At 46.4% G+C, this 20,633-nt stretch overlaps 1 protein-coding gene across 1 annotated transcript in view; it reads left to right on the plus strand.

The window, feature by feature from the left end:
• The window catches only part of LOC139253699 (contactin-associated protein-like 5), a 1,150,822-nt gene that overhangs the window by 786,043 nt on the left and 344,146 nt on the right, over nt 1–20,633 (plus strand). Inside the window, exon 14 of the mRNA XM_070873518.1 lies at nt 12,756–12,912. Within this exon, the coding sequence (XP_070729619.1) occupies nt 12,756–12,912 (157 nt within the window). The remainder of the gene's footprint in view (nt 1–12,755; nt 12,913–20,633) is intronic.

Below are 20,633 nucleotides of genomic sequence, written 5' to 3' on the forward strand. Positions count from 1 at the left end.
GCCCTCTGATGGTTAAACAAGGTATTTACAGGTTTACATATATGACAACACTCCTCTCCAAAGTCAGTAGTGTAACTATTTACACGGTGAGTCAATCTGGGGCCTTTCTTTCCCTGGTTCATCGTCTTGGTGCAAATGCTGGTTTTGGAGAGTCAGTTGTTGGGCCCTCGCTGGGCTGCTGTGCAGCTAGCCTTACTGGTGTGGTGAGTTCTGCTGGGCTGCTGCGGGTGGTGGGTTCTGTTTTGTGGTCAACCACTGGGACGATTGCCACTGGTGTGTGTGTTGGGGTGTCAAAAAAGGTAGGGTCAAATGTGGGTTGCTCTGGATAGTCCGTGAATCTGAGTTTGGTTTGGTCCAAGTGTTTCCTGTAGATGAATCCATTTGAAAGTTTGACCCGAAACACCCTACTCCCCTTTTTGGCCACGACAGTGCCAGGAAGCCACTTGGGACCTTGTCCATAGTTCAACACAAATACAGGATCATTAATCTCAATTTCGCATGACATATTTGCGCGATCATGATATGTACTTTGTTGAAGCCGCCTGCTCTCTACCTGTTCGTGTCGATCAGTGTGGACGAACGAGAGCCTTGTCTTAAGTGCCCTTTTCATGAGCAATTCAGCGGGTGGAATCCCAGTGAGCGAGTGGCGTCTCGTGCGGTAACTAAGCAGGACTCGGGATAGGTGAGTCTGCAGTGAGCCTTCAGTTACCCTCTTCAAGCTCTGCTTGATTGTTTGCACTGCTCTCTCTGCCTGACCATTGGATGCTGGTTTGAACAGGGCAGATGTGACATGTTTGATCTCATTGCGGGTCATGAACTCTTTGAACTCGGCACTGGTGAAACACGGCCCGTTGTCACTCACAAGGACATCAGACAAGCTGTGCATGGCCAACATGGCCCGCAGGCTTTTAGTGGTGGCAGCGGACGTGCTTGCCGACATTATTTCGCATTCAATCCATTTGGAGTACGCATCTACAACCATAGGAACATTTTTCGCAAGAACAGGCCTTATTTGTCAACATGGACCCTAGACCACAGTTTGGAGGGCCAAGACTATAAACTTAGTGGCGCCTCCCTGGGTGCATTGTTTAACAGTGAATATGTATTATATTTGTGCACGCAAGACTCTAAGTCCACATCGATACTGGGCCACCACACGTGGGATCTGGCTATCACTTTCATCATTACAATACCAGGGTGGGTACTGTGGAGATCACTAATGAAAGTGTCTCTGTCCTTTTTTGGGTACCACTACCCGATTGCCCCACAGAAGGCAGTCTGCCTGTATAGACATTTCATCTTTGCGCCACTGGTACGGCTTTACTTCTTCCTGCATTTCTAATGGGACACTGGACCAGCTCCCATGAAGCACACAGTTTTTTACTAAGTACAGTAAGGGATCCTGGCTCGTCCAGGTTCTAATCTGTCGGGCGGTAACAGGTGATTGCTCACACTCGAATGCTTCGATTACCATGAGCAAATCTGCGGGCTGTGCCATCTCCACCCCTATGGTGGGCAATGGCAGCCTACTGAGAGCATCGGCACAGTTTTCTGTGCCTGGCCTGTGCCGGACGGCACAGTTGTATGCGGACAACGTGAGCGCCCATCTCTGGATGTGGGCCGATGCATTCGTATTTATCCCCTTACTTTCAGAAAAGAGGGATATCAGTGGCTTACGGTTGGTTTCCAATTCAAATTTGAGCCCAAACAGGTATTGATGCATTTTCTTTACCCCATAAACACGCGCTAATGGTTCTTTTTCAATCATGCTATAGGCCCTCTCAGTCTTAGACAGATTTCTGGATGCATAAGCAACCAGTTGCTATTTCACAAATTCTTTAGCTTGTTGCAATACACACTCTACACCGTATGACGACGCATCACATGCTAGAACCAAACGCTTACATGGACCATACAACACAAACAATTTGTTTGAGCATAACAGTTTTCTAGCTTTAACAAAGGCATTTTCTTGACTTTTACCCCATACCCATTCATCTCCTTTAGGCAGTAAAGCGTGCAGTGGTTCTAACAGTGTGCTGAGACCGGGTAAGAAGATACCAAAGTAGTTCAGGAGTTCTAGAAATGACCGCAGCTCCATCACATTCTGTGGTCTCGGTGCGTTCTCAATTGCCTCCGTCTTTGAATCTGTGGGCCGGATGCCGTCCGCTACGATTCTTCTCCCCAGGAACTTCATTTCAGACGTCAGGAAAACGCACTTCGAGCGTTTTAACCTGAGCTCCATGCGATTAAGCCAACTAAGAATCTCCTCCAGGTTCTGCAGATGCTCGACGGTGTCCCAACCTGTCACCAAGATGTCGTCCTGGAAGACCATGGTGGGTGGGATTGACTTCAGTAAGCTTTCCATATTTCTCTGGACTATCGACGCGGCTGATCGAATCCCAAACGGGCATCTGTTGTAAATGAAGATACCTTTGTGCGTGTTGATGCAGGTGAGGCCCTTCGATGATTCCTCCAGCTCCTGCGTCATGTAGGCCGAGGTCAAGTCCAGCTTCGTGAACGTCTTTTCTCCTGCCAGCATCGCAAATAGGTCATCTGCATTTGGTAGTGGGTATTGATCCTGCAGGGAGAAAGGATTGATACTGATGGTGCCATCTCCCTTGAGGACTGGAACAATCGGACTGGTCCAATCATTGAATTTGATCGGCGAAATGATGCAGCCGTTGCAGCCGGTCCAGCTCGATCTCCACCCGCTCTCTCATCATGTAAGGTACTGCTCTCGCCATGTGATGGATGGGTCACGCCCCCAGAATTAGGTGGATCTGCACTTTTGCTCCTTGGAACTTCCCGATGCCTGGTTCGAACAGCGAGGGGAACTTGTTTAGGATCTGAGCACACGAAGTGTCGTCGACGGACGAGAGCGCTCGGACATCATCCCAGTTCCAGCGTATCTTCCCCAGCCAGCTCCTGCCGAGCAGCGTGGGGCCATCACCCAGTACCATCCAGATTGGTAACTTTTGCACCGCTCCATCATAGGAGACCTTTACGGTAGCACTGCCGATTACAGGAATCAGTTCCTTTGTATAATTTTTCAGTTTAGTGCGAATGGGAGTCAGGACTGTCCTCGAGGCTTTGCTGCACCACAATTTATCAAAAGTCTTTTTGCTCATAATGGACTGGCTCCGCCCGTGTCCAGCTCCATTGACGCTAGGAGTTCATTTAATTCAACCCTCAGCATTATCGGGGAAAACTTTGTGGTAAGTGTGTGCACCCCATATACCTCTGCCCCCTCGGTCTGAGGCTCTGGTTTGTCGTGATCCGCCTTGGATCTGTCCTCCTCTGCAACATGGTGGTTTGCAGGATTAGCAGGGTTTGCAGCTCGCCTAAGTTGGAGGTGTCCCATTGTTCCACAGCCCTTGCAAATGTATTGAAGCGGCTTGAATGGAAACGATGATCACCCCTGCAGCGCCAACAAGGTGTTAATGGCCTAGCATTGATCACCCTTCATGGCGGACTCTGAGACATCTGCGGCCGTGCAGCTACAGGCCTGTGAGGCCTGCCCTGTATGTTACGATTCAAAAACAGCATTACTTCATTCACAATACTTGTAGTAGCACTCATGTGCTGAGAGATTTGCTTGGTATTGTCACTGCTCACGACGACTGCCTGGGCTATCGCTATGGCTTTACTCAAGGTTAGGTTCTCTACAGCCAAAGTTTGCGAAGTATTACTTCATGGCCAATGTCAAGTATAAAGAAGTCCCTGAGCATGTGCTCCAAATGTCCTTCAAATTCGCAATGTCCTGCAAGGCGTCTATGTGACATAGCTCGCCACTTTCTGGCCTTCAGACCTCTTGCACGTGCAGAACCGGTACCTCGCCATCAGAACGCTTTCCTTCGGGTTAAGATGCTCCCAGACCAGTGTGCACAAATCATCATACGATTTCTCTGTGGGTTTCGCTGGAGCAAGCAGATTTTTCAGGAGGCCATATGTTGGTGCCCCGCAAACGGTGAAGAGAATCGCCCTTCGTTTGGCTTCTCCTTCCAGTTCATTGGCCACGAAGTATTGGTCACGTCTCTCCACGAAGGTTTCCCAATCATCTCCCTCCAAAAATTTCTCCAGGATGCCTACTGTTCTCTGCATCATTGCAGTGGGGTTCGTCATCTGTATCTCGTCACCAGTTGTTATGTATTGAATAAAGAGTCTGACCAGATACTGTGAGCTCAAAGTAAAGTGTGACCTTAGTCTTTTATTACGGGTCTCCAGAGTGCCTCTCCAGTCTGTGAGGCCTCCTTAAGTACAGGTGCTCCCAAGGGATTGTGGGATCCCTTGGAACTCCAGGGGATGAGCCCTCTGGTGATTAAACAAGGTATTAACAGGTTTACATATATAACAGTTCTAATCATCATCATAGGCAGAGCCTCAGAGTCGAGAATGACTTGCCTTAACACTAAAAATGAGTTCTCAGGTGACTGAAGAGTCCAATGCGGGACCTACAGTCTTTGTCACAGGTGGGGCAGATGGGGGTTGAAGGAACAGGTGCGTGGGGATCCTGGATTGCCACGTGCTCCTCCGCTGTCGACGCTTGGCTTCAGCTTGCTCTCGACAAAGAGACTCGAGGTGCTCAGCGCCCTCCCGGATGTTCTTGAGGCAGGGACTCCCAGGTGTCGGTGGGGATGTTACATTTTTTTAAGGAGGCTTTTAGGGTGTCCTTGAAGTGTTTCCTCTGCCCACCTGGGGCTTGCTTGCTGTGTCGAAGCTCCGAGTAGAGCGCTTGTTTTGGGAGTCTTGTGTCGGGCATGCGGACGATGTGGCCCATCCATCGGAACTGATCGAGCGTGGTCAGTGCTTCGATGCTGGGGTGTTGGCCTGAGCGAGGACAGTGACGTTGGTGCACCTATCCTGGCAATGGATTTGCAGGATCTTGTGGAGGCAGCGTTGGTGGTACTTCTCCAGTGTTTTGAGGTGCCTGCTGTACATAGTCCATGTCTCTGAGCCATTTAAGAGGGATAGGGAACACCACTGCATGCTTTCTTCCTGTGTGTAAAGGAACCTGCTTTCTATCTGTGAGCCAATTTTGTATCCATACTGCCACTGCTCCTTTAATTCTATGGGCTTCAATTTTGCTTACACATCTATATGTGGTACTGAGTCAAATGCCGTTTGAAAGACCATATACACAGCATCAACCCTATTACCCTCATCAACCCTCTCCATTAAATTATCAAAGGACTCAATCAAGTAAGCAAACGCGATTTGCCTTTAACAACTCTGTACTGTCTTTCATTTATGAGTCCATACTTTTCCAAGTGCCAATTAATTTTTTCCCGGATTATTGTCTCTAAACGTTTTCCCACCAATGCATTAAGCTGACTGGCCTATAATTATTGGGTTTATCACTCTCCCCTTTTTTAAACAGGGTTGTAACATTTGCAATCCTCTAGTCCTCTGGCACCAACCCCATATCTGAGGAGCATGGGAAGAGTGTGGCCAGGACCTCTGTAGTTTCCACCTTTACTTCCCTCAGTAACCCAGGATGCATCCCATCCGGTGTGATTTTTCTACTTTGAATACTGACAAGCTTTTAATTACCTTCTTATCTATTTTTATTCTATCCAATATCGCTATTATCTCCTCCTGTACTGCTATATTGGCTTCTCAAGTGAAGGCAGATGCAAAGTACTTATTTAATACCTCAGCCATGCCCTCTGCCTCCACAAGAAGATCTCGTTTTTGGTCCCTAATCGGCCACACCCACCCTTTTGCTATTTATGGGATTACAAAAGACTTTTGGGTACCCTTTTATGTTAGCCCCAACTTTATTTTTGTATTCTCTCTTTGCCCCTCTTAGACCCTTTTTTAGATCTCCTCTGCACTTTCTGTATTCAGCTTGATTCACTACTGTATTATGAACCTTTTTAATGAGCCACAACTCAGGAAATGGGCTGGGATCGTGGCAGGGTTACCTGACAACTTCAGTGCAGAGCTAGCAGTGGGTTGAATGGCCCCCTTCTATACTGAAATGTCTGTGATACTATGGTAGCCTTCGTGTATGCTGCACTGTACTTAACCAATGCACTGTCGGAGGTGCCGCCTTTCAGATGAGACGGTAAACCTAGGCCCTGTCTTCTGCTCTCTCAGGTGGACGTAAAAACTCCACGGCACTATTTTGAAGAAGAGCAGGAGAGTTATCCCCAGTGCCCTGACCAATATTTATCCCTCAATCAACATAACTAAAGCAGATTATCTGTTCATTATCACATTGCTGTTTGTGGGAGTTTGCTGTACGCAAGTTGGCTGCCGTGTTTCCTACATTACAACAGTGACCACACTCTAAAAGTACTTCATTGGCTGTAAAGCGCTTCACGACATCGGTGCTCGTGAAAGGTGCTATGTGAATACAAGTCTTTCTTTCCTTCTTTCTTATTAGTAATTGGGTAATAATCTCCGGATTATTGCCTCAGCCATACGCAAATTGGCATAGAAGCAGACAAATCAGGAGAATTATCACGTGGCTAAAGGTCTGGTGTGGGAAAGAGGGGATCCTTTTTATGGGACATTGGGACCAGTTCTGGGACAGGAAGGAACTGTACCAATGGGACGAGGCCCACCTAAACCAGGATGGGACTCGTGTCCTTGTGGAAAAGGTAAATAGAGAGGTCGCAAATGCTTTAAACTGGTAAGATGGGAGAAGGGATCTACAAGAAACGTAACCAGCCTAAATTTAAACAAAACAGGAAAAGAGAGCATAGAGAGGAATAAGGATACCAAAGCAATAAATAGAAATATAGAAACATAGAAAATAGGAGCAGCAGTAGGCCATTTGGCTCTTCGAGTCTGCATCGCCATTCAATATGATCATGACTGACCATATTCCCGCTATTTCCTCATACCCCTTGATGTATTTTTTATCTAGAAATCTATCTATCTCCCTCTTAAATCTATTCAGTGACTTGGCCTCCACAGCCTTCTGTGGTAGAAAATTCCACAGGTTCACCACCCTCTGAGCGAAAAATTTCTCCTCATCTCAGTCCTAAATTTCCTACCCGTATCCTGAGACTGTGACTCCTTGTTCTAGACTTCCCGGCCAGGGGAAACATCCTTCCCGCATCCAGTCTATCCAACCCCGTCAGAATTTTATACATTTCAATGAGATCCCCTCTCATTCTTCTAAACTCTTGTGAATACAGGACTCGTCTACCCAATCTCTCCTCATACAACAGTCCTGCTCTCCCAGGAATCAGTCTGGTGAACCTTCGCTGCACTCCCTCTATGGCAGGTATATCCCTTCTTAGGTAAGGAGACCAAAACTGCACACAATACTCCAGGTGCGGTCTCACCAAGGCCCTGTATAACTGTAGTAAGACATCCTTGCTCCTGTACTCAAATCCTCTTGCAATGAAGGCCAACATACCATTTGCCTTCCTAACTGCTTGCTACACCTGCATGTTTGCTTTCAATGACTGGTGTACAAGGACACCCAGGTCCCTCTGTACATCGACACTTTCCAAGCCATCACCATTTAAATAATAATTTGTCCTTATGGCTTTCCTACCAAAGTGGATAACTACACATTTATCCACGTTATACTGCATCTGCCATGTGTTTGCTCACTCAACCTATCTAAATTGCTTTGCAGCATCATTGCTTCCTCCTCACAACTCACAATCTCACCTAGTTTTGTGTCATCAGCAAACTTGGAAATATTACATTTGGTTCCCTCATCCAAATCATTTATATATATTGTGAATAGCTGGGGCCCAAGCACTGAACCGAAAAACACCTGCTTATTCCTACTCTCTGTTTCCTGTCAGTTAACCAATTTTCAATCCAATGCCAAAACATTACCCCCAAACCCATGTGCTTTAATTTTGCACACTAACCTCTTATCAAAGGCCTTCTAAAAATCCAAATACACTACATCCACTGGTTCTCCCTTATCTATTCTATCAGTTACATCCTCAAAAAACTCCAGTAGGTTGTCAAACATGATTTTCATTTCATAAATCCATGTTGACTTTGCTTAATCCCGTTGATATTATCTAAGTGTGCCGTTATCACATCCTTTATAATAGACTCTAGCATTTTCCCTACTACTGATGTCAGGCTAACCAGTCTGTAGTTCCCTGTTTTCTCTCTTCCTTCTTTTTTAAATAGTGGGGTTACATTTGCCACCCTCTAATCTGCAGGAACTGTTCCATAATCTATAGAATTTTGGAAGATGACAACCAATACATCTACTATTTCCATGGATACCTTTTAGTACTCTGGGATGCAGATCATCAGGATCTGGGGATTTATATGCCTGCAGGCCAATTAGTTTCTCCAGCACTATTTTCTTACTAATAATCATTTCCTTTAATTCCTCTTGTTCACTAGATCCTTGGTTCCCTAGAATTTCTGGGACGTTATTTGTGTCCTCTTCCGTGAAGACAGAAACAAAATATTTATTTAATTGTTCTGTCATTTCCTTGTTCCCCATTACAAATTCTCCCAGTTCTGTCTGTAAAGGACCTACATTTGTCTTCACTAATTTTTTTCTTTTTATATACTTGTAGAAACTTTTGCAGTCGTTTTTTATGTTCCTTGCAAGTTTACTCCCATACTCTATTTTTCCGCTCTTAATCAATCTCTTGGTCCTTTTTTGATGAATTCTAAACTGTTCCCAATCCTCAGGCTTGCTACTTTTTCAGGCAACTTTGTATAACTCCTCTTTGCATCCTTAATTTCTTTTGTTAGTCACGTTGGGCCACTTTTCCTTTTGTGTTTTTACGCCAGAAAGGAATGTATAACTGTTGCAATTCATGCATTCATTCCTTAAATGTTAGCCATATATAGAACAAAGCTGGAATTTCGGTTGAGGTCATTTTTGGACGTTAATCATGGCAGGGCGGTAAATAAAGGGCCCGAGGAAAGTTTGTATCTCAATCAGCAAAATTCATCAGCCGAGCCGAGTGTGGGACGGAGCACAAAGGGAGATAATACACACCTCTTTTAGAGCACAAGGCCGGCTGAGCAACTGAAAATCTGTTGCTAAAGAGCCGGCCCCGGAGTGCTCTAACAAAGGCATTTGTGACAAAAAAAATCACAACGAAAAGCACAGCAAACATTCCCCATACCTTAAACACCCCACAATAAGCTAAATCACAAAAATAAAACTTAACAATACAATCAAACTTACCTCATTTACCAATTCCTTCACTCACCGCTGCCGGGACAGCTCTGACTGCCTGCTTTTTCTCCATGGCGCACTACGGGGCGCTATAGGGTCAGCGCACAACAAATTCCACCACGCAGTCGAAACCGGCAGTGTTGCAAGCCAGCCTGACACTCCTGGGTGGCGCTGCTCTGTGCCCCTGCAAAACCGGCAAAGCTGGCTGCCCGCAAGGCCATTTCCTCCGCCATTACTGTCCCTCCGGGGCATGAACAGAGGCGGCAACATAACGAAAATCTAGCCCCAGAAGCCTAAAAAGATGGTTAAAGGTAAAGTGAGAGGAAATCCTATTAAAAAATAGTCAAACTGTCTGTACAGCCATAATAAACCAGGGGAGCTGGAGGCAATCACGTATTGCGAGGAACCAGACATAGTCGGGATTACTGAGACATGACTGCAGAAAAATTAGGCCTGGGAATTAAACATTGCAGTACATAACATATTTAGAAAAGATCGAGAAGGAAAAAGGGGAGGTGGAGTAGCTGTACTTATTAGTAATAACATAATGGCAGGAGAATAAAATGATGCAGCTATAAGCAAGACAAAAATAGAATCCATGTAGATAGTGATAAAAGATAATAAATGATCAATCATACAAGTTGATGTAGTCTCCAAACCACCTAATAGTGGAAGAGAGGCGGAGGAAGAAATATGCTGACAAATTAGGGAAATTAGTAAAAAACATAGAATAATAATACATTTCAACTACCCTGATATTAATTGGACAGAAGAGGTAGGTAAAGGGGATAATGGAATGCAGTTCCTACAATATGTACAGGACTCCTTTCTAACCCAATATGTAAAAAGCCAAACAAAGGAGGATTCGCTATTGGATTTAGTAATGGGGAAAGAATCAGAGCAAAAAAGGAAGTGAAAGTAGGGGAACATCTAGGCAATAGTGACCATAATATAAAATGTTTTAAGATGATAATTGAGATGGACTTATGACAAAAACCAGATTAATAGATTGAAGAAAAGCTGAATTTGAGGAGCTAATATTAGAACTTGGGAAAATAAAACGGGCAGCAATATTGGCAAAAAACGATGTAGAACAGGAATGGGAAACAGTTAAAGGTGTTCAACAGAGTGCAGGAACAATATATTCTGCTAAAAGGAAAGAACAAACTAAACACTAATGAGACACCATGGATGAATAAAGCTATAAGGGAACAATTGAGGCTCAGTAAATAAGCATACATTTAAGTACATAAACAGCAAGGGAGTGCATGATAAAGTGAGAATACAAAAAGATTAAGAGACAAGTAAAACAAAGCAATTAGGAAGGCAAAGAAGAACAATGAAATTAAATTATCAAGGAGCATAAAACAAAATAGAAAAATGTTTTACAGGCAAATCAATAAAAAACACCAAATTGGGACAGTCAATACTTAGGAGGACTGCAACAAATTACAGGAGGACATTAATAAACTTGCAGAATGAGCATATAATTGGCAAATGAAGTTCAACACAGATAAATGTGAGGTATTACATTTTGGTAGGAAGAATGGGGAGATAGATCACTTATTACTTGGAGGGTGAGAGTCTAGGTGGTGTAGAGGAATAAATACATAAATCACTGTAAATTGCGACACAGGTTAGCAACGCCATAAAATAAGCAAACCAAGCACTAGGGTTTATTTCCAGAGGTATAGAATTGAAAAGTAAGGAAGTTATGCTAAACCTGTATCGAACCTTGGTTATACCACACTTCTGCACACATACAGAGGCTGCACTCCAGGACATAGTCGACGTATTTGCTGAGGCATACAAAAGCATGGGCCTTAAGCTAAACATCCGTAAGACAAAGGTCTTCCATCAGCCTGTCCTCACCGCACAACACTCCCCTCAGTCATCAAGATCCACGGCATGGCCCTGGACAACGTAGACCATTTTCCATACCTCCAGAGCCTTTTATCAACAAGAGCAGACATTGACGACGAGATTCAACACCGCCTCCAGTGCGCCAGCGCAGCCTTCGGCCACCTGAGGAAAAGAGTGTTTGAAGACCAAGCCATCAAAACCACCACCAAGCTGGTCTACAGGGCTGCAGTAATACCCGCCCTCCTGTATGGCTCAGAGACATGGACCATGTACAGTAGACACCTCAAGTCGTTGGAGAAATATCACCAACGATATCTCTGCAAGATCCTACAAATCCCCTGGGAGGACAGGCGCACCAACATCAGCATCCTCATCCAGGCTAACATCTCCAGCATTGAAGCAATGACCACACTTGATCAGCTCCGCTGGGCAGGCCACATCATTTGCATGCCAGAAACGAGGCTCCCAAAACAAGCGCTCTACTCGGAACTCCTTCACGGTAAACGAGCCAAAGGTGGGCAGAGGAAACGTTACAAGGACACCCTCAAAGCCTCCTTGATAAAATGCAACATCCCCACCGACACTTGGGAATCCCTGGCCAAAGACCGCGCTAAGTGGAAGAAGTGCATCTGGGAGGGCGCTGAGCACCTCGAGTCTCATCGCCGAGAGCATGCAGAGATCAAATGGTGAAAAGAGCGTGCGGCAAACCAGTCCCACACAGCCTTTCCTTTAATGACTATCTGTCCCACCTGTGACAGGGACTGTGGTTCTCGTATTGGACTGTTCAGCCACCTAAGGACTCATTTTTAGAGTGGAAGCAAGTCTTCCTCAATTCTAAGGGACTGCCTATGAGACCACACTTAGAGTACAGTTCTGGTCACCATATTGTAAAAAGGATGTAGAGGCACTGGAGAGGGTGCAGAGAAGATTTACAAAGATGATATCAGAAATGCGAGGCTATACATATCAGGAAAGGATGAACAGCCTGGGTCTCTTTTCTCTTGAAAACAGAAGGTGAACTAAGAGACATCTTTAAAATTCTGAATGGCTTTGATAGAGTGGATACAGAGAGAATGTTTCCACTTGTGGGGACGAGCACAGCTAGAGGCCATCAATATAAGATAGTCACCAAGAAATCCAATAGGGAATTCAGACGAATCTTCTTTACCCAATGAGTGGAGAATGTGGAACTCGCTACCACAGGGAGTGGTTGAAGTGAATAGTAAAGATGCATTTAAGGGGTGACTAGACAAGCATATGAGGGAGAAGGGAATAGAGAGTTAAGCTGATAAATTTAATTGAGGAAAGACGGGAGGAGGCTCGAGTGGAGCATAAATGCTGGGATGGACTGGTTGGGCCGACTGGCCTGTTTCTGTGTCGTATATCCGATGTAATCCTTTAAAATCCTATGTAATTGGAGATAGGCGAAAATTGGCTGTTTAACTGATATGTCAAGAATCTTGCAATCGGGTAACAAAGTGTCTGTTCACATTCCAACTGGTGCAGGAAGGCGGTGCAGCGCTAGTATTGGACAACCAATCGACCAGTGGCGGGAGCGCAGAGGCAGGCTGGTCGGTGGAGGGCTGTCAGTGATGGACCCCTCCAGTCAGAAACCCCAGTATCGGTGCAGAAAGAGAAATATTTTTTTCTTTCTCAGGACCTTCATGAAAGCCCCCATGACATCAAAGTAAATGAGAGATTTTTTAATGGGAAAGCCCTGACAGTTTTATTCTTAGTAATATCTCAGAGTTTCTTTCAGATGGGACACCATTCACCTGGTGGATTGGGAGGACCAATGAAAAGCAAGCTTACTGGGAAGGTTCATCGCCTGGAGTTCAGAAATGTGCCTGCGGATTGGAGGAGAGCTGCCTGGATACCAAGTACCACTGTAACTGTGATGCTGACGGTGATGAATGGTACTGTGATATTTATTTCTTAAATAATGTCTCATTTTATGTTTGTTAACTTCAATTTTATTGTGCAAAATATGATTTGCCTGAACTGTCTTGCTAATTCCCCTACCCTCCACCAGCTTAGCACTTATTCTTGGCTTCAGTTGGTTGCATTTGTGATCTGGTTAGACTTGTTAAAGTCTGGCTTAAAGATTATCCTGGATAGTTAGGTGAAGTGTGACTGTAGTAATAAATTTAGAACAGCCTGAGACCTGGTGTTACCATAACAACAGGTCTTACTGCACTGAAGTAAAAACTTGCTGAAGAAAGGCAACGTACCAATTGTGTTGCCTTTATGTCGCAAGCTTATTAAGGTTTCGAATAATCCAGCATTACATGAGAAAGGAAAAAAATAACTTGATTCATTATGGTGAAAGTATTGCACATCCAGCAGTTTAGCAGCTCCAACTTGGTAACAAACTAAAGGCAGTATGTTGTTTGTGCCGGTTTTGAGGGCAATAGCAGGCATTGAATGTGAGCAGAAGGAGGTGCAGTGAGAGTGACTTTTTGCGATGATAGGAAAAGCTTGTGCAACAAGGGAGGGAAGGATTGGTTGTGCTGGGGGCAAAGTGTGGTATACAACTGGAGAGATTTGAAGAGGAGCCTTACCTTGGCAGTCCTGGTAAGGTCAATAAAGTTTCTGCAGTGAAGTCCTGCGAATGATACTGCTAGCGCTACCCTGCTCAGCCACCTCTCTCCATGTATGGTGATTAATTTGACATGGTGCCGTCTGCCATCGAAGGGAAGCAGGACCTCCTTCCTGGCCCTGACCTGTTCAATAAGCACCTCCGTGGCAGTAGCCAAACATCGGGGGCCCTTACCCATCCAGATCGATGGATATGGGGATCTGGCGGGAAAGTAGAGTTGAGGTCAATGATCAGCCACAATCTTATTGAATGGCAGAGCAGGCTCGAAGGGCTATATGACCAACTCCTGCTCCTATTCCTTATGCATTTATGATATTGTTGCTGTGAAAATGCAGTTTCCGCACTCCACCACCGAAAACCCCAGATCCACTTTCAGAGCTGCAGGCTTGCTTTAGGGAAGGGGCAGACCCACCGGACTTCCTGCCCTCCCAAACAGCAAAGTGTCTGAAAGCGATGCAGGGGAGACCCGATCATGGAAACCAAAGACACCAATGAATGAGCATAGCAGATCCTCCATCCACCACTGCCCAATATTCTTCTTCTTAGGCAATCCCTCGGGGCCGAGGATGACTTGCTTCCACGCTAAAATGAGTTGCAAGGTGACTGATGAGATCAATGCGGGATCTACAGTCTCTGTCACAGGTGGGGCAGCTGGTGGTTGGAGGGGTAGGGGGGGTGGGGTGTTTGGTTTGTCGTACGCTCCTTCCACTTTTTGTATTTGGCTTCCGCGTGCTCCCAACGAAGAGACTCAAAGTGTTCGGCGCCTTCTCGGATGCTACTCCACCACTTTGAGCGGTCTTTGGGCCAGGGATTCCCAAGAGTTGGTGGGCATGTTACATTTTTTCAAGGAGGCTTTGAGGGTGTCCTTGAAGCGTTTTCTCTGCTCAGCTGGGACTCGCCTGCCGCGACATAGCTCGGAGTAGAGTGCTTGTTTCAGGAGTCTAGTGTTGGGCAGGCGGGCAATGTGACCCGTCCATCGGAGCTGATCGAGCGTGGTCATTGCCTCGATGCTGGGGATGTTGGCCTGAGAGAGAACGCTGACGTTGGTGCGCCCATCCTGCCAGTGAATTGGCAGGATGTTGCAGAGGCAGCGTTGGTGGTACTTCTCCAGTGCTTTGAGATGCCTGCTGTACATCGTCCATGTCTCTGAAGCATATAGGAGGGGCGGGTATCACTACTGCTCTGCCCAATGTACGCAACAGCTGACATTCGGATTGTCTGTGTGTCACCAGCTCACTTCCTACAATCTCCTCTGCAAGTATCGATACCGACTCCTTGCTAAGCATTTCTGTGATTCCTTCAAGTCCCCTGTCGGACTGTGAATAATAAGAAAAAAGTGCAATTGAAGAAGGAATGGAAGGAATATCGGCCATGAAATGTTCGACAGTGTAGATGATTGATCAACATGGTTTTTTTTATGACCCAGCATTAAAAATAATCACAGAGCTCTGTACTGGTCAATAATATATTCATTGCATAGGCTGTGAATGTTGTTTATATCCTTCATTATTATGTTGCAAGCTTTTTATTTGAATGTGTGACTTGCACCAGTGAACTTCCCCTCCAGTCGCTGGGGCTGCTGAATGTGTCAGTAGCTGTCAAGGGAGAATCCAAGGCAATCAGGCTGCGGGCCCATTAGGTTGTTAATGTTTGTGTTTTTCATTTTTTCATATTTGTTAATGAATGGATTTTACTTTCAGCATCAGCAGAATCGACTTTTAACGCTTGCATGCTGCTCATTACCAACCCATGAATGTTATAGTGTAGCACGGCAGACTTGCATTCAGAGAAACAGCTGTGGCTCAGTCGGTAGCACTCTTGCTTCCGAGTCAGGAAAGTTGTGGGTTCAAGTCCCACTCCAGAGACTTAAGGAAGTGGCCCCAGAAATAGTAGATGTATTGGTGGTCAATTTCCAACAATCCACAGACTCTGGTTTAGTTCCTATGGATTGGAGGGTAGCTAATGTAACCACACTATTGAGAAAATAGAGAATTGTAGACTGGTTAGCCTGACATTGGTGGTGGGGAATATGCTGGAATCAATTATGGAAGAAGTAATAGCATTGCATTTGGAAAGCAGTGATAGGATTGGTCCAAGTCAGTATGGATTCATGAAAGGGAAATCATACTTGACAAACCTTCTAGAGTTTTTTGAGGATGTAACTAGTAGAGTGGACAAGGGAGAACCAGTGGATGTGGTGTATTTGGACTTTCAAAAGGCTTTTGACAAGGTCCCACACAAGAGATTAGTGTACAAAATTAAGGCACATGGTATTGGGGGTAATGTATTGACGTGATTAGAGAACTGGTTGGCAGACAGGAAGCAAAGAGTGGGAATAAATGGATCCTTTTCAGAATGGCAGGCAGTGACTAGTGGGGTGCTGCAGGGTTCAGTGCTGGGACCCCAGCTATTTACAATATAGATTAATGATGTAGACGAAGGAATTGAATGTAATATCTCCAAGTTTGCAGATTATACTAAAATAGGTGGCAGTGCGAGCTATGAGGAGAATGCTAGGAGGCTACAGGGGGACTTGGACAGGTTAGGTGAATGGGAAAATGCATGGCAGATGCAGTATAATGTGGATAAGTGTGAGGTTATCCACTTTGGTGGCAAAAACAGAGAGACAGACTATTATCTGAATGGTGACAGGTTAGGAAAAGGGGAGCTGCAACAAGACCTGGGTGTCATGGTACATCAGTCATTGAAGGTAAGCAGGCAGTAAAGAAAGCAAATGGCATGCTGGCCTTCATAGCGAGGGGATTTGAGTATAGGAGCAGGGAGGTCTAACTGCAATTGTACAAGGCCTCAGTGAGACCAAACTTTGAGTATCGTGTGCAGTTTTGTTCTCCTAATCTGAGGAAGGACATTCTTGCTGTTGAGGGAGTGCAGCGAAGGTTCACCAGACTGATTCCCGGGATGGCGGGACTGACATATGAAGAAAGACTGGATCAACTAGGCTGATATTCACTGGAATTTAGAAGAATGAGAGGGGATCTCATAGAAACATATAAAATTCTGACAGGATTGGACAGGTTAAATGCTGGAAAACTGTTGCTGATGTTGGGGAAGTCCAGAACCTGGGGTCACAGTCTAAGGGTAAGGGGTAAGCCATTTAGGACCGAGAGGAGGAGAAACCTCTTCACTCAGAGAGTTGTGATCCTGTGGAATTCTCTACCACAGAAAGTTGTTGAGGCCAATTTGTTCGATATATTCAAAAGGGAGTTAGATTTGGCCCTTACGGCTAAAGGGATCAAGGAGTATGGAGAGAAAGCAAGTTGGGTACTGAAGTTGCATGATCAGCCAAGATCATATTGAATGGTGGTGCAGGCTTGAAAGCCTGAATGGCGTACTCCTGCACCTACATTCTATGTTTCTATTTTGAGCACAGAAAGCCTTTAGTGCAGTGCTGAGGGAGTGCTGCTCTGTTGGAGGTGTTGTCTTTTGGATGAGATGTTAAGCCGAGACTATGTCTTCTCTCTGAGACATGCAGGGGAGATCTTCCTGAGGACCTTGCCAATATTTATCCTTCAATCACCACGATTAAAACAGATTATCGAGTCATTATTCCTATTTGTGGGATCCTGCTATGTGGAATTTTTTTTCTCGATATTACAACACTTCAAAAGCACTTCAGTGGCTGTAAAGTACTTTGGGGCCTCCTGAGATCGTAGAATCATAGAAAAATTACGACACAGAAGGAGGGCATTTGGCCCATCGTGTCTGTGCTGATCAGAAAAGAGCTACCCAGCCTAATCTCACCTTCCAGCCCTGTAGGTTTTGTCTCTTTGTGCACATGCAAGCACCTTTTAAATGTGATGGCGGTTTTTTCCTTGACCATTCTTTCAAGGCTGTGAGTTCCAGACCCCCACCACCCTCTGGGTGAAGAGGTGTTTCCTCATCTCTCCTACATAAGAACATAAGTGTCATGTATTTAACCATCTTGCAAAGACATAGTCATGTAACTGTAATCATGTATACTGCACCTGTACCCTAGAAATGCACACCCTGACCACAGGGGGTGAACTTGTGTGAGACACTCCTCACCTGGGTTTCCGGGTATAAAAGGGGAGGTCCCACCCAGGGTCCACACTCCTTGGTCCTGGCAATAAAGGTGAAGGTCACAGAGTGACCCTGTCTGATATATCCATGCCTCGTGTGAATTTGTAGTAAGGTGCAGGAACACTACATTTGGCAACGAGAAACGGGAATCACCGGTGGCACAGAGGAACGTTACTGTGTGGGTGAGGACTGGGTCGACTTCGTGGAAAGACTCCAGCAGAGCTTTGTCACAAAGGACTGGCTGGAAGAGACAGCGGCTGACAAGCGGAGGGCGCATCTACTGACCAGCTGCGGAGCACAGACATATGCGCTGATGAAAGACCTGCTCGCACCCCAAAAGCCGGCGGACAAGTCTTTTGAAGAGCTCAGCCAGCTGATCAGTGAGCATCTCAAGCCGGCAAGTAGCATACACATGGCCCGGCACCAGTTCTACTCTCACCGGCATCGGGAGGGGCAAAACGTCTCGGACTTCGTGGTGGAACTGCGGCGCTTGGCCAGTCTCTGTAAGTATCCGATGCCTGCAGTGGGGAGATGTTAACGGACTTTTTTATCGAGGGCATTAATCATGCCGCCATTTTCAGGAAGCTCATAAAGACTAAGCACTTGACTTTAGAAGGGGCGGCGTTGATAGCTTAGACCTTTATGGCAGGGGAAGAGGAGACCAAGCTAATTTACGCATGTAGCCCTGGTCCAAATGTGGTGACGAACCAGGGAGTTAACATGGTGAACACAGCTCGGGACCCCACAGGCAGGCAAGGGCATTTTGAAACCGCCCAGGCAGCAACAGGCTCTAGGGTGGGCCCGCAACAAGGACAATGGAAAGGGGATCGGCAATTCAAGCCATCTCGAGGAACAATGCATCCCGCGATGGGACCATTAACACCCACCATCACAGTGCTTGGAAACAGCCAAATGGGCAATCAGAGAGGAATGCCTGGTAATAGTCCTTTTGTTAACAGCAATCTCAATCTCAGCTCATGCTGGAGGTGCGCGGGTAGACACACTGCGAGAAGCTGCAGGTTCCAGCGTTATACCTGTAGGATTTGTAATGTCAGTGGACACTTGGCCAGGATGTGCAAAAAGGCAGTAGCGAGGCTAATCTGCGAGACAGTGGAACCAGAAGAGGGGTCTGCAATGCAGGATGAGGCCTGGGGTAAAGCCATAGATGCTGAAGTTCAGCGGGTTCATGTGTCTGACATCCACAGCTCAAACACTAAAACGCTACCCATGATGATGAAAGTCTTACTGAAGCACATGGAGCTGGATATGGGAGCTAGCCAGTCACTCATGAGCGCCCAACAATTTGAGAGACTATGGCCACACAGAGCGAGCAGGCCCAAACTGGAACGCATTGAGACACAGCTACGGACGTACACCAAAGAGATCATCCCAGTGCTGGGCAGTGCAAAGTTGGTGGTAACACATAATGGATTACAGAACCGGCTGCCACTCTGGATCGTTCCGGGAAATGGCCCCACGCTTTTGGGGAGGAGTTGGCTAGCTGAGAGGACTTGGAAATGGGGGGATGTGCACGCCATTTCATCTGTGGAGCGAAGTTCATGCTCACAGGTCCTGCAAAAATTCGGGTCACTCTTTCAACCTGGTGTCGGAATGTTCAATGGCACGAAAGTAGTGATACGCATCACTCAGGACACCAGACCAGTGCACCACAAAGCCAGAGTGGTGCCATATGTGATGCATGAAAAAATTGAATGTGCACTGGACAGGCTGCTCAGAGAGGGCATAATTTTGCCCGTTGAATTCAGGGCAAGTCCCATCATTCCCATCCTCAAAGCAGATGGCTCGGTTAGGATTTGTCGCGACTACAAAGCCACCATCAACCGAGTATCGCTACAAGACCAATACCCGCTTCCGAGAGCGGAGGACCTTTTTGCCACGCTGACAGGTGGCAAGCTGTTCACGAAGTTGGACCTCACTTCGGCCTACATGACTCAGGAACTGGCTGAAGAATCCAAGCTTCTGACCACCATCACGACGCACCAGGGATTATTTGTCGACAACAGGTGTCCGTTTGGCATTCGTTCGGCAGCAGCTATCTTTCAGGGAAACATGGAAAGCTTGCTCAAATCCATTCCTGGAACGATCGTATTCCAAGACGACATCCTTATAACGGGTCAAGACACCAAAGAACACCTCCACAACCTGGAGGAGGTGCTACGCCGATTGGATCGGGTAGACTTGCGGCTGAAAAAGGCCAAATGTGTGTTTATGGCCCCAGAGGTCGAGTTTTTGGGCAGGAGGATTGCCGCAGACGGGATCCGGCCCACTGAATCAAAAACGGAGGCAATCCGCCGGGCGTACCATATTGAACTCGTGCACGACATCCATGACCGTGGAGAGTCTGCGTACGGTTTTCGTGACCCATGGCTTGCCAGACATCCTGGCCAGCGACAATGGCCCGTGTTTCACCAGCCATGAATTCCAGGAGTTTATGTTGGGCAATGTATCAAGCACGTCAGGACAGCGCCGTTCAAGCCGGCTTCCAATGGCCAGGCAGAGCTGGCGGTCCAAGTCATAAAACAGGGCATGCTACGCATCCAAAGGACCCTCCCATCAGTACTGCCTATCGCGCCTCCTGCTGGCCTACAGGTCCCGCCCGCACTCGCTCACGGGAGTCCCGCCAGCGGAACTCCTCATGAAACGCACACTCAAGACGCGGCTGTCCCTCATTCACCTAGCCCTGGCAGACATTATTGAGGGCAAGTGCCAGTTCCAAACCGCGCTCCATGATCGAAACTCAAGGGGGAGGTGTATACAAATAGATGTCCCTGTATTTGTTCTTAGCCATGCTTTGGGACCAAGTGGCTTGAGGGCACCGTAATTGGCAAAGAAGGAAATAGAGTCATGGTGGTCCGACTAAACAATGGGCAGATATGCCGCAAACACTTGGCCCAAGTAAAGAAAAGTTTCAGCATAGACACGGAGGAACCTGAAGAAGAGCATGAGATGGCACTC

Source organism: Pristiophorus japonicus, chromosome 3, assembly GCF_044704955.1.
Source record: "Pristiophorus japonicus isolate sPriJap1 chromosome 3, sPriJap1.hap1, whole genome shotgun sequence".
Taxonomy (NCBI): Eukaryota; Metazoa; Chordata; class Chondrichthyes; family Pristiophoridae; genus Pristiophorus; species Pristiophorus japonicus.